The 14392-nt window shown below is 48.3% G+C and overlaps 1 protein-coding gene across 3 annotated transcripts; it reads left to right on the top strand.

Annotated features, from left to right (window-relative positions):
* The first annotated feature begins 1200 nt into the window (after positions 1–1200).
* On the top strand, positions 1201–13984 carry ppm1f (protein phosphatase, Mg2+/Mn2+ dependent, 1F). Of its 3 annotated transcripts, none has more exons than XM_018728730.1 (8): positions 1201–1411; positions 2598–2810; positions 5649–5761; positions 9016–9218; positions 9886–10074; positions 10212–10355; positions 10646–10739; positions 11232–13982. In XM_018728730.1, the coding sequence occupies exons 2-8, from the start codon at positions 2638–2640 to the stop codon at positions 11579–11581; spliced, it is 1266 nt and encodes a 421-aa protein (XP_018584246.1). In that variant the 5' UTR covers positions 1201–1411; positions 2598–2637; the 3' UTR covers positions 11582–13982. The 3 variants fall into 3 exon arrangements, with proteins under 3 accessions (XP_018584246.1, XP_018584247.1, XP_018584245.1); XM_018728731.1 differs by having other exon boundaries at positions 1332–1411; positions 11196–13984; XM_018728729.1 differs by lacking the exon at positions 1201–1411 and adding an exon at positions 1439–1900 and having other exon boundaries at positions 11196–13983.
* Positions 13985–14392: the final 408 nt, after the last annotated feature.

Raw genomic sequence — 14392 nt, 5'->3', positions numbered from 1 at the left:
AAGTAATTGTAGGTAGACTAACACTGTAATTCACTTGGGGAAAAAAGTGTCAGCTAAATATGGAAATGTTCCACACTCTACTTCCGAATGAGTTTGAACTAGTGGGTGGCACAGCGTGTAGCGCTGCTGTCTCACAGCGCCTGGGTGGTACGAGAGGACATGGGTTTGATTCCCGCACAGTCTATGTGGAGTTTGCATGTTCTCTCTGGGTGCTCTGGTTTCCTCCCTCAGTCCAAATACATGCTGTTCTGGTTCACCCAGTGTGTGTGTGTGTGTGTGTGTGTGTGTGTGTGTGTGTGTGTGTGTGTGTGTGTGTTCCACTGATGTATGGATGAGTGACCCATTGTAAGTAGTGTATCTAGCAGTGTAAGTCACCACGGCGAATATGGTGTGTGGGCTCATAACACTACATAGAGTTCAGTGGAAGTTGCTTTGGACAAAAGTCCAAATAAATGATAAATAAATGTAAAGGTGCTGTTGGAGGAGCACACTGTCAATGTCACGATACCCTTATATTTTTCTATGAGATGAAAATCACTTTGGAGAAAAGTGTGTGAAAAATAAATGAATGAATGTACATATAAATGTGGTCACACACTCCCACTGACTTTTAATGCGGTTTGCTGCCACCTAGTGGTTGTAGATGGAAATGCAGGTTCAATGCAATTTTTGCTCCACAACAGACAGAAATGTCAGAAAATGAAACGGCGAAGAAAATGTCTTTGAAAATTCCTAACCGAAATGTTCGGTCAGAGGTACGGGTGTGTGTAAGAGGAGAAAATGAGGAGGAGACACCATCTCAGTTCCCGGTCCGGTGTGTCCAAACCCTCCACCGCACTGCGCTAAATAATCATGTGCGAACGACGCGACTCTTTTAATTAAAAGAGCGTGAATGTCACATGTGAACCTGAGTATTTTTAGTTTTTTTTTTTTTTTTTTTTTTTTTCCCCCATTCTTTTCACTGCATTTGTCGCATCTGCTCTGGCAGATTCTCTTCCGATTGTGTCACTTCTGTAACGCTTCTCGCTCTTCTGTGTTATACTGAGTGACCGAATGAGCGGCACCGCGTAAAACACGGGTAAATTCACTCTCGAGCAACGACATTGTGCTGCGAGCCTCTCTTTCGGCCAGCGGGCGGCGCTCTATCCTGCGAGGGCTTTCCGCACGCTCACTGCTCGCGCCGCAGTCAGCAAGCATGCGCAGTAGACGGCTTGCGACGTCATCGCGGTGGACATGCGCTTTGTATTTTTGCTTTCTTTCTTGTATTTTTTTTTTGTGTTGTTTTTTGCCCGGGCAGTGCGTGCACGGCGCGAGACTGGGACTTCCGCTGAGCGAATGTGCTGAAGGGTGCGGAGCGCGCGGGAGCCTTGCGGAGGGGAGCCGAGGACGGAGGAGGCGCGCGGAAGTGCGGGTGGGTCCGGCGCGCGCTCAGCCAGCACCGTGTCTCTCCACGCACGAGTGTTTTTTTTATTTTTTTAATTTTTTTAAAACGAACTGCAGTGCTGTCTCTCTCTCTGTGACTTTTGTTTGTTGCGTTTGTGTCTCCGAGCGAGTCGCTCTTCTCGGGGCCACTGAGGCGAATCGAGAGAGTAACGGTCGCGGTTGTGTGAGCGCGAGGAGGCGAGGGTGGCGCTCAGCCTCCTCCTTATAATTTGTTAGCTCATCTCTCTCTCATATATATCTATCTTTGTCTCTATCATAAATATCTGTCTCTCCATATTGTATTTATCTATAATCTGTATATCTGCCAGGCTATATTGTTTATAATCTGTATCTCAGTCTCTCTCTCTCTCTCTCTCCCTTCACTGACTCCACCGCCACTCGCTCGCGATGTGCGAATTATTACTTTTACGTGTCTTACACTCACTGCTCGGTAATTTTTACTCTCTCACTCACCATGGTAAGTGCAGTAGCGGGACAGCGGCTCTCTAACCTTTGTGTCCACTTCACGGTTCACAATCAATGATGTTTTGCCACAACAGCTTTACAGTCATGATTTACTTACTCTGAGGCGGGTATTCTTGGCGGAACGCGTCTATTGTCTCTTTCTCTCTGTCATCTAAGTCTTTATCGTTTGTCTACCGCTCTGACTGCTGTATTATTTAGTTTGCATCGTTCACTTTTCTATTTTTCTACTTCTGTCTTCAGTCAGTGTTTTGTTCTTCTTGTTCTTTGACTTTGTTTGTGGTGTTGTCTGAAGAACTCAGGGATACCACTGTAATTTTGTTGTATTGCACAGCACTAAAACAAACAGTAAAGTCTTTAGTTGAATTCAGTTTAGTGTGTGTGTGTGTGTTCCACTGATGTATGGATGAGTGACCCAGTGTAAGTAGTATATCTAGCAGCAGTGCAAGTCACCACCGTGAAAGGTGTGTGGGCTCATAACACTATAGAGTTCATTGGAAGTCACTTTGGACAAAAGCGTCTGCTAAGCGAATAAATGTAAATGCGTCGGGTTCAGACCCCTTGGGCCGTGAGGTGCCAAACCGAACCACCACCGCCACGCCCCCTGCTGGCGGCTCAGAAGGACTGGCAGCGAAGGCCTTTCGCTTGCAGGAAGGTGCAGCGGCACCGGCTGAGGGACGCCCTCTGTCCAGTTTCCCTGCAGGAGACGCCTCCAGCGAGGACGCGTTCAGCATGGACGCGGGCGCAGAAGATGTGCGGCGTTTCCTGCGCGACTTTGTCGAGGAGTTCCCGAAACCGCCGGCGCCCGAGGAGCCGCTGCCCTGTGCCCCCCACAGCAGCCAGGTCAGCGCTGACGAAGTCCACGGGGAGGCCCTGGAGATGGCAGCCTGCCTGCTGGCCGCAAGGTGGGACAGAGGGCGCGTGCGTGCGTGCGTGCGTGCGTGCTTCTCTCACCATTTGTTGTGTGTACACTGCTGTCGCCCTGCACTGCACTTTCCCTTTGCGATCGATAAAGTATCTACGTTTCTGTCTACTAGACAGTTTGTGTCCACTGCTCTACCGATAGGAAACGTTCTCTGCTGTTTAAAAGTAACACTCGGTGTGATCCGTTGTTGCCTGAAGGACAGTGACTTTGAGGACATTTAGTACCAGCCTCAGTACGTGAGTCTTTGCCAATTGATCAGCTCATTTCAGATCATGGCTCTTGTGGCTTTTCTGACCCCACCGGGAAGCTGAGTGGGTTGTATTTACACTTATTTTTTAGCTGATGCTTTTCTTCAAAGCATCTTGCAACATTAAGCTCCTTGCAGTTATTTTCCCAATTATACAGCTGGATACTTCTTACTGAAGCGAATGAGGGCAAGTACCTTGCTCCAGGGTACTATTGCCTCAGGTGGGATGTGAGCCTGCAACCCCTTGGTCCAAAGGCTGTGGTTCTAACCGCTGTGATGCCTGCTCATGGTCCAGTGCCCTGCGTAGGGGATCAGGAACCTCATTTATGGTGTGGTAACAAAGAGGCTTAGGACACACAAGCTGGCGTGTGTGATGACCGTGGTCCCATCCCTCTCTTTGCTCACAGCGACACCTGCAGGTGGCAGGGCGTTTACTGCGCTTGTGTTCATTGTGCAGAGTCAGTGCATATATCGTTTCAGAGGCGCTAGAACCAAGGTAAAAAGAAGCGACTTGTAATGTGCCTCTGTATGGCGTTTCCCTGTGTGTGTGTGTGGTTTAAGGGGCAGTGATCTCTGTTGACCCACAAGAACATCCTTCAAGCAGAGCACATGATGCTGGCTCACAAAATGCGTTTCCCTGTTTGATGCCTACCTGTGTGTCAGAGCTGTGGGTGGGGGAGCGGCTTCATTCCTAAAATTCCTGTTTTGCAAGAGCTGCTTGTTATGCAGTCTCATGTGTGTCAGACATGTCTAGGTGGAATTCGGAGCAGTGTGTCACACTGAATTACTGCCTAATTTGAACATAAACAGCTGTTCTGTAGCTTTGAGCCGAGGCATAAAAATGGGTAACATACAGGTTATAGCTAGCTTGTTTGTTTACTTTCTTATTTTTATTATAAGTCTAAGTGTAAAGCCTCTTCCTCTAGGAATGTTCCAAGGATAAGCTCGGACTTCCTTTGTGCAGAAGTGCTATTGTTCTACCGCTTCCTCCGTTTAAAGCCATTTCCTCCTTCTGTCCGGAGGCCCCGTTGGCTTGGGAGGGACCCAGTGACGGCTGCGATCCTTGACATCCGCTGCTCTGCGTGGTGAGCGGATGAGATGAGACTTGCGTCCAAAATGATGATGATAATGATGATGATATAATTTCCTAAAGCAGCAGCAGTACTGGTGAAGGTTGCTGGAAGAGTGCGGTTTTGGTACTGCAACGTTTCTCTCTCACCCTTGTTTGCTTTTTACTGTGCAGGATGTTTCTGGTTGCCTCCCCCACCCACTAAGGCTCTTTTCCATTGCAAAACTCTCGATGGGGTTGTGAGCCGGCAGGGTGCTCTCTGGGGACACGCACCGATTTTGTGCCTTTCGAAGGCTGGCTGCAAAAATGGCAAAGCAGCTGCAATTTGGAGCGATGCTTATGGAATGGGGTTTGTACCTTGTGCTCCGTGTTCACTCTCTAGAAATTGCTCCGGCTTCCTTCGGTGGATGTTTTTTTTTTTTTTTTTTTTTTTATATATAAGCGAGACGTCACTGGAGCAAGCAGTGTGCTTTTCCCATTTCACCATGTCTTAATCGCAAAAAGCATATTTCCGTAACACACGTTTTTAAATGTCTCTTTCTTTCCCTCCTTTTTTCTCCGCGCCACACCGTCTCCCCTGAGGATGTATGTCCCACGGAGACTGCAGAAACGGCACGAGTTCTGATCGTAAACTGCTGTTGAAATATGCCAGACGGCTGCCCGACTTCTGTATTGATGCTTATTTCCTGTGGAGCTCGGAAGGACCAGAAAGCGAGCGAGCGAGCGAAGAGCTGGGGGGGGACGCACTGCGCCAGGGAGCGGCTCATCGATGGCGCGTGCTGGCAATGCGAGCTGTTGGTGCCATGTGTCTAAAGTGCCTCGTTTCCTTTTCAGCAAAGTGACAGTTTAACATTGAGCTTGGTACAGTGAGGGTGAAAGGAAATCCGGAGGTCAGTATTAGCGAGTGTCAGGCCAGCAGTCACCTGACTGTCCAGCACCGCGGCTGTAGCCGGGCTGGTTGTGTCCAGGATGGCGGGCGCTCTCTCGACAAGCGTTTGCAGCAGTGCTGGCCTTCTGCACACAGCCATGGACTTGTTTTTACCACACCGCAGGCTAAAGTTACATGCAAGAGCTCCACACAACATGATATCGATGAACTTTGTGCTTTTCCCGCTTTCAGTTGAACCCCCCCCATCAGTGTCTATGGGCCACATGGCCAGACTGCAGTCAGTGTTCGTTTGTGAACTGTTATGAAAAATGGACTTTGTGTGGGTGGGCGTGCTTTGAAAAAAGACACTAAATAAGTTAAAAGTAGAATTAACATATTACCACAGTGTTTTACTGTGTGACATAATTCTGTGTGAAGGCAGTGAATTCTCACTGCAAATTTCTTCATGGGTGCTCCTTAGTGTTCGATGGATTCCGTTCGTCAGAAAGTGCTTTGACTGCGATACTTGAAAAATTCAAAGATCCCAGATGAAATGATGAGGAAAGAGTGGGAAGGGAAGGGATGGGAAGGTAGCGGAGAGCTGAGCCCCCCCCCCACTTGTTGTCATTTACAGGAAGGCGCCCCCCCTGCTGAGCGCCTCCCTGGTCGGTGCAGCTGTGTCCGAGCTCCTCGAGAGTGACCTCAGCCCCTTCCGCTGCCCGCAGGAGCCAGGCCAGGATGTTGTGTGTGAGTACCCCGCCCTGTGACATCACTTCCTCATATCTCCCTATGCGTTGTGGATAATCTGAGCATAATGACGTTTGTGTAAAGTCGTCCTTAGTAAACTTCTCGTGGAACTTTTTGTAAGCGATTGGCACAGACTACATACTAACGTTATTAGTCCCAGAGGGACAGACATTCTGCTTGGTTGCAGCAGGATACTTGCTGCGCACACACACACACACGCACACACACACACACACACACACACACACACGTACAGTGCCAGTGAAACGTTTGGCACATCTACTCATAGAAGGCTTTTTTCTTTACTTTTTTTCTTTTGCCGTTTTCTACATTTTACAATAATAGTGAAGGCGGAAGACGGTTGACTACAGATTCACTACAGACTTCTTGTTCCTTGCTGTTTACGTGAGGAAGTGACTATTCATGTTGGATCGAGCCCCGCGGTGTTAGGTGGCACTGCGCTGTCCGGGGGGGGGGGAGACGCGACGTGGAACAGGCGAGTGTGCTCGGAATGTGCTTGGAACGTCCTTAGCGCCTCTATACAGTACATGGAAGTGGGAAAACGTACTCTGTCAAAGTGCCATTTGGATCTCTGCTGCACACTGGTCCTGTGTTACGAACAGTCACTGTCATCGATATGGAAGCTGTTCCTATTCATGTAGATTCTCCATTTGAGTGTTAACCCTCTTGGGGCATAATTAATACTAGCGGTAGGAAAAATGTGTACCATCTCATGTTAATTTGCAACGTGTGCCTGGAGAAGGTTAATTGACGTTCGTTCACTGACCCGTTTCCGAAAATTTCTGCTCATCGCTGACTTGCCTGTAGGCTCACCTCAACTTTTAGAAGTGTGGGGCTGGGTTTATTTACCTCTTCTCACTTACAATCATTCACGTATAACACCCAGTTGTCCAGAGCAGGGTCACAGCAACCCAAAGCCTTTACAAATTGTTACTGTTGATGTTATAAGTGGCTTTAGAGTTGTGAACACACTTCCAGTCCCAATTGCATTCTCAAGATGGGGAACCGGTATGTATTTGTGGTTTGTTTACCGTGCTTGTGCCGTTTTCCCAGTTCATATCCATATCGATAGATCAGAGTTTGGGCCGTAAGTCTGTATGACACCACTGCTTGTTTAGAGTGGCTCTGCAGGGCCACATTTTTCCTCTCCTGTATATTTTCTGGTGCTCTTTATTAAAGTGTAAGAATATGGAGCTGAATGCCGATGCATTCAGTATTTTTTAGCTTTTTCCCCCACTTTGACATTATAGAGTACTTTATGTTGATGAGTGGTAGAAATGGTTAACTGCTTCATGGTTCCATGCTGTAACTCAATAAAACTGGAAAAAGTCCAAAAAGGTCAGTGCTTATTACAGGCACCGTATATAGAGAATGAAGGTGTAATAAATTTTTTACCTGGAAGGTACTGCAGTCACCTCAGCTCCAGGGTTATCAGTTTGAATCTAGCCTCAGCTCTTTCTGCTTTCCCTCACATGTTCTCTGTGTACCGGCCTGGTGTTTCTGCGCGCACTGGTTGCTTTTCACCTTCCCAAACTCATATTTGTGGATTGATGGCTGTAATCTTTTTTCTGCGATTGTGTGAATGATTGTCTGTGTCCTAAAAGAACACATTTCCTAGTGCAGAAGAGAGCTCTGAAGACCATCTTGGTTGACTTCCATTTCAGCGTCAGCAGCAGCCTGGCTGTCCTGCGGGTCCCGTGTGCTGCCCACCCACTGGTGTGGAGCTGCAGCGCTACACTGACCTCTGCTGGCTGTTGGGTGACACTCGTCCTCTGAGCTCTCACAGTCTGTCCAGCCGTCCACGGACCCAACTAGTTCAAAGTCAGAGTGAGCCGACCGAGCAGGGCAGTCCATGCTTCTCTACAGCAGTAGCAGCAGCAACGCTTGACGCCTCCTGGGGAGCCCCAAGTGTTCTCAGACCAACCCGGAGGTGTATTCTCCTTTGGCATGTCCTGGATTGGCCCCGGGGACTCTCCTCGGTGGTTTCTGTCTGGTTAAGCTCACAAGGAACCACCTTAACAAGTGACTCTGTTCTAAGGGCCTCCCTGTTAACTGACTCTTTGCTCTGTCAGGGTGTGCAAGTCCCACCACCCTGCCAAGGAGCATCAGTTGGCTACTCAGCTTCATCTTGAACGAGTCACTCTGGACTGCAAACACACTAGTGCATGCTGAAGAGGAGGGAGTGAGTCGGAGAGTGTCGTGCGTGCTTTGTGTTGAGCACAGAGCTCGTTATCTGCTCTTGCAATACATTTAAGAGAAAAATTTGCGCACCGTTATAGCTGGGTCTCTCTCTGCAGTTCTCCTGCAGCTACCGTACATACTGTGTTTTTTTTCCTCTGGACACTGCAGTAGGCCGAATTAAACGTATCAGGGTTATTTACCATTCCTGAATAAGCATTTTGGTGAGTCCTCGTCTCATTTTGCAGAAAGCTTTTTGTGATTTCTCTTTGGGTGACGTTGCTTTGACCGCCAGACCCAAGCTCCCCAACAAACCCGTTTTCAGGCTGAGTTTGGGTCTGTGGTGCTGCTGCCCGAGATTAGGCTGCTTTCCGGGGATCCAGGCCTTTGACGTCTCCTGCCAGGGTGGCGTTGTGGCAGCACTGCAACCGTGACCGAGAGCAAGAAGCAGGAATTTAGGTTAAATTGTTTGTTTTTGTATTTCACCCCTTTCTCTGCTTTTATTGTGGCCAATAACTCACCCGTTCAAAAGAGCGGGGGCTGGATTGTGTTTCCCTGTCCTCTTTGCTGCTTATCGCTGCTTATCGCTGGCAGGCTTGGGCTGGGGCAGGGTACGTCCTGTACGGGACCCTAGTCCATCTGTTCGTAGCGACGCACACACGCTACAGTCTCCAGTCCACTTGAAATCTCTCTTTGGTTTGTGGGGAGAAACCCAAGAAATGGGGGGGTGGTGGTGTGGTGGTGTTTCACATCTTATTTGGACTTTAGGAATAGTTACAGTTCATCCTCATTATTTTGGACTGTTTGGGCAGTTACACTGACAAGAGGACTGTATAAATGTACAATTCTGTATTTAGGTTTTTTGAGATGTAGCAGAAAGCAATTGTAAAATCCATGTTATGCTGATGGTCATAAATGTTCATATCAGCAGTGATGCAGTTTGTCAGACCTGTAGACCTTTGTGTGTGTGTGTGTGTGTGTGTGTGTGTGTGTGTGTGTGTGTGTGTGTGTGCGCGCGCTATAATGTACAAATACCTGGATGTTGTGTCCTGCAGTGCTCCAGTCAGACCCGCTCCAGCGCCTCCTGTTCAGCAAGCTGTGGGAGTTGGTCTTCTCTTGGCACCAGAAAACCCCCATCCTGCCTCAACCCCCCACCCGCTTTCTGCGCGCCTCCATCCACGCTATCCGCAACACGCGACGGAAGATGGAGGACCGTCACGTGGCCCTGGCGCAGTTCAGTCAGCTCCTTGGCATTAAGGTGCAGCCATGTGCTCCTTTGTTGTATTTTGACTTTTTCCTTATGAGGCTTTTACCCCCCTGAAGAGCAGAATGCGGTACGGCGCAGTCAGATTTACTGCCGAGGTTTCTTCCATGTATTGCGTGCTATGGTTTTCTAACATTGCATATATGAAACATGCAAAACTTGTCAAAAAGCTCTTTGGTGTTGCTGTACTAAAGTGCACTTGGTAATTGTGGGTTTTGGGTCTTGCACAATCATGAGGAGCACATATTCAGTCTGCCTGATGGAGTGTGTTGTTCATGATCACACTCTGAACTCTTGTTCTGTCCTTCCTGCGATGCACCTCATCAGTATTTAAGACCCGGTGCCCTGGAATTCCGCTGTGCTTTGCAGGACCACTGAAACCGGCTCAGTTGTTTTGTGTGTGTGTTGTACCCACACAGACAGACACATAGTATGTGGTATTTACGCAGAACACTCGCGCACCGTTACCTGGTTAGCAGCACAGACATAGACATGATTTTGAGGCATTGACTTGTGAGCAACGAGAGAGACGAGCAGAAAGGGGAGCAGTAATGTGCTGAGCGGAGTCGCTGAGCACTACCTGCCTGTGCAGTGCGCTCTTCTCACAAGTGCTGATGTTGCTCAAAGTTTGCACTCTCACCGCAGTGGTTTCCTCTCACAGGACGGGGTGCAGCGCGGCTACTTTGCAGTGTTTGACGGTCACGGTGGCGTCGATGCCGCTGCTTACGCCGCCACTCACCTGCACGTGGTTCTCAGCCTGCAGGAGGCGCTGAAGAGCGACCCGGTCACTGCCCTCAAGAGCGCTTTCAGGCGCACGGACGACATGTTCAAGCTGAAGGCCACAAGAGAGGTGCGCTTCAAACAGAAGCAGCGTTCGCGGTCTGCGGATCTCTGCCCATATTCTGGTGCCCCCGGCTTCTCTTGTGGAACGGCCTGCTTTGCCAGTTATAGTCCGTGTGTGTCTCTCTCTCCAACGTTTCCCATCAGCGCCTGCGCAGCGGCAGCACGGGTGTGGCTGTTTTGGTGGCGGACGACTGGCTGCATGTGGCCTGGCTGGGGGACTCCCAGGTCATGCTGGTGAGTCAGGGGGAGCCGGTCACTCTCATGGAGCCCCACAAGCCGGAGAGGGAGGTAGGCAGCGCCACCGATTTCTGCCATTTCAGCACTGGTGTCTTTGTCAGTAACTACTGGTCCTACAGAAGCCTTGTGCTGGACTGCAGCCCCCCCCGAGCGACTCGTACCTCACGGCAGCAATGAAACCCTGAGTAACGGATGAAACCCATAGCTGTCCCACTCCTTCCATTTCCTCAGATCAAAGCTGGACTGCGACTAAACGCAGCCATATCTTTGAGTTTAATCCTTGAGCATTAAATGTAGCCCTACTGATGGCTCTTGCGCCCCACACCCTCCACCCCAACCAGGATGAGAAGCAGAGGATCGAGAATCTAGGTGGATGCATAGCTTTCATGGGATGCTGGCGAGTCAATGGCACTTACGCCGTTTCCAGGGCAATCGGTGAGTGACGCAGCACCTTCAATGGTGTTGCCAGGGGATACTGGCCAACCCTCCTCTCAGTGCAGCTTAAGGTTATGAGCTTATCTGAAAATAGCTTTGAATATAGTTTTTGTAGCTCCCATGACTTGTGGATTGTGACATTTTGCTTCTGTCATGTAGAGGCAGCGAGCATTCTGCTTATTTACTACTAATTTTCTGTTTCCCGCTGATCAGTATTTTCAACTTGTGAGTAGGATTCCCTGATAAATTGGGCGGCAGGCACTATAATGGGACTTGCCTGTGGAGGTTTGATTTACCTATAAAGCAGCACAGTTCAGCTGCTACAGCAATTTTGATGTAAATCAAAGTTTGTTAGTCACTTCTGATAAATATCTGTGCTTTGCAACAGCACTGCAGAACTTGTACACAACACCAAAGAAATGCAGCTCACTCTTTAATTTGCTCGCTCTTACCCAGGCTTCTTCTGTTCCCTTCCCTGCCCATCTCTGCCAGGCGACTTTGACCAGAAGCCTTACATCTCGAGTGACGCTGACGGCACGTCGATGCACCTGGCTGGCCAGGAGGACTACGTCCTGCTGGCCTGCGATGGCTTCTTTGACGCAGTGCAGCCGTCTGAGGTGCCCGGCCTGGTGAACGAGGCGCTGCTGGAGAGCCAGGGACAGGGCGACCCGGTGGCCCAGCGGCTGGTGGCACAGGCGAAGGCTTCTGGCTCCAGTGACAACATCACTGTGATGCTGGTCTTCTTGAGGGACCCAGAGCTTTTGCTGAGGGAGGCGGTGGGGCGAAGCACACCGAGTTTCCCCGGGGAGGAAGCCGACGCTCCTCGACCGCAGTCGGCCTGAGGCATCGGCACAGGCTGCGCTCGATCCGTGACGCTGGTGTTTAGTGTACGTGTAAATAGGATGTGGTTTCATGTAACTACTGAGTTTTTTCCTTCGCCAATGATAAAGTGTAAACGTCCGCTTGGGGTGCCGCTCATGGTTTCTGTCACAGAGTTTTGCAGATTGTGAATGGGGGCGTGATTCACTTTTGATTTAGCCCCTGTACAGCTGCTGTAGTTTTCTTTTGGGGGGGGAGGGGGTGGGGGTGTTGTTTCAAGGTTTTGGTTTTGACATTTTTTCCCTGATGTGTCGTTGCGGATCAGTAGGTGAACACAGTGATGACAGGAGCTTACTGTGTCACTTGAGCGCGTCAGAGATCTGTTACATTTAATTCATTTTTTTATAGAGTGCTCTTCTCATGCAGTGACACAGAGCGTTTAACATCTAGCAGCCTGGTCTCATAGAGCTTCTGTGCTAATGCTGCATTTCCAAACGAGCCGGAATTCTGCTCTTTCACTAAAGTTGTGCTCGTGCTGGAGCTGAGCTCTGTGTTCGTGTGCAACACTCATGGGCTCATTGAGCACGTGTGTGTACATACAGTGGTGTGTGACATTATTTCACCATATCTTTTCCATACGTTAAAGCATCTTTTTTCTTTTCCTAGCAGGAAAGGAAAAAATGACTTTAAAAAAACTAGTACATAATCCACGAGAAGAACAAACTGGAGACGTCTGTTTCCACTAAAATATTTGGCTATGGCTTCATCCTCACCATTCCACTGTGTTCTTGTTCAGCTGAACTTCCTGCTCGCTGCAGAAACGTCGGCACTGGGCCGAGCCGAACCAAAGGCAGCAGGAACACTGAGCACACACCTTGCTGGCCATCTGCAGCTGACCGACGTCTGGAGCTTAATGAGGGCCCAGTGGCCGGAGCATCTGCTAGAATATTCTGAAGCCTTTAGGTGTATATCTGTAGTTATATGATACAATGGCCTATTAATAGGGAATGGAAAGGGAAGGCAAAGATGGTGTAAAATAAACCAGCTCTGCTCATCTGGTCAGAGTTTTCCTGCTGTCCTGTGCTACTGGGGGGCAGAACAGAGATCACATGGAGGACATGTGGAACTGCCCTTTGTGGTCCTGGTCAGGAAGTGTTCGCATCTCATTTTGAGCTTGACTCATTTTCCTGTGGTTCACTGTGAAACTGCTGGGAAATGTGCAAAACGGAGATTGTCACCCTGCGCTCCCAGTCACGGTCAGCGTGCGCTCGTTCGGCGAATGTACACCATGTCCTGGGCCACGAGAGCAAAAAACTTCTTGCCAAAGAACATTTTACCCCCACACAATATCACCATATCAAAGTTTCGCATAGCTGGTGTCGAATGCAGTTGCACCGAAACAAAGGCAATTGTCACAGGGCTCAGCCGAAACACAGCAGTGTTATATTTCAGGACTGCTGGGGGCTTGGAGCTCTTTGCTCTTTAATACTCCTGTTGGGTGACACCCAGATGCAACTCAACTAGCAGCGCGCAGAATTTTGATGAGCTGGGGTCTCGTATCACACAGGTGCCACTGTGAAGCAAAGCTGGGAACCAAATATTCTTGTCTTTTTCTTGTTACACTTATTGGGTTGTAGTCAGAAATGCTTGAAAAAGCAGAACATTTACTTATGTGTTATTTGTTTCCATGGTATCTGTGTTAATATTGTGACGGTAGCCTCATCTACACCCTTTTTCTGCATCTGTTCCACGTGAGTGTGGGGGACATTTGTAAGGATTGTTAATGAAATTATACAGTATTAAACTTCCAGTGTTATTAGTTTTAGTATGTACTCTTCCACAATGAAATGGTCTTTCCTTCTTTTTTAGTCCTGGGGGAGGTACTGGAATTAAATAAAACTGACGTGAGGTAATTTTGTACTTAACTGCTTTTATATTACATTTGTAGGTCATCTTACATACAGTAAGTTAACTTTTTAAGTGCCTTAAAGATTTAAAACCAGTCAGTTACTATAATAGCTTGCAGATTTGCATAATGTGAACGTCAAGAGCTTCACACCACAAGGGAAATACTTTATCAAGATTTAGATTTAAAACATTACATTGAACATTGACCGAGGAAGTGGATGATGTGGTACTCTTGGGTGTAACTCCTATGAAAGGTCTAGTGATCATTTTCTGTTTTGTGGCAGTGTTGCCGAACACACTCTTCACACGCTCACCTGTGCTTCTCAAGTTGTGGTGATGTGTGTGTCATCAGTGTTTTGTGACTTGCAGTATTACGTCCTGTTTGTTTTTTCGTGATGTGACATTTTCTAAGACCTGTTGCTATTTCTCTGTTGCTTATTATGTTTTTTCCAGTATTTATAAATGTGCTATAATAAATTTGAAGTTAACCAAGTTGCACTGAAGGGAGTTGTGTGTACTTCCAGTTCTTGGTGTTACTGTACCCACTTTCAAAGAGTAAACCTCCAGTCATAGTTGACCGTACTGGGAGTTTACCCTTCTGCTCACGAGACATTTCGGCACATTTACCAAGACCAAATTTGGATGTTGTGAGCCTCCTAACAGCTGAACAGCATGAGACATTTTAATTTTTTTCAAACTTCTCTCTGAAATGACACACAGTGATTATCTGGTGAACACACTACTGTACACATCTACTAATAACTGTTCCAGTAACACCACTGCCAATGTCACTACTGGCTTTGGAAATTTTATTTACAATGGCACACACTGCCCAAAAATAATTTATCTGCCCAGTTGTTGGATATTTTTAGACCAATTCTCCATCACAGGGGGGTGTGGTGGCGGCGCAGCGGGTTTGGCTGGGT

This window comes from Scleropages formosus, chromosome 21 (assembly GCF_900964775.1).
Source record: "Scleropages formosus chromosome 21, fSclFor1.1, whole genome shotgun sequence".
In the NCBI taxonomy this organism is placed as follows: domain Eukaryota; kingdom Metazoa; phylum Chordata; class Actinopteri; order Osteoglossiformes; family Osteoglossidae; genus Scleropages; species Scleropages formosus.
Note: the sequence above shows the minus strand (reverse complement) of the source record. Positions and strands in the feature narration are given on the sequence as shown.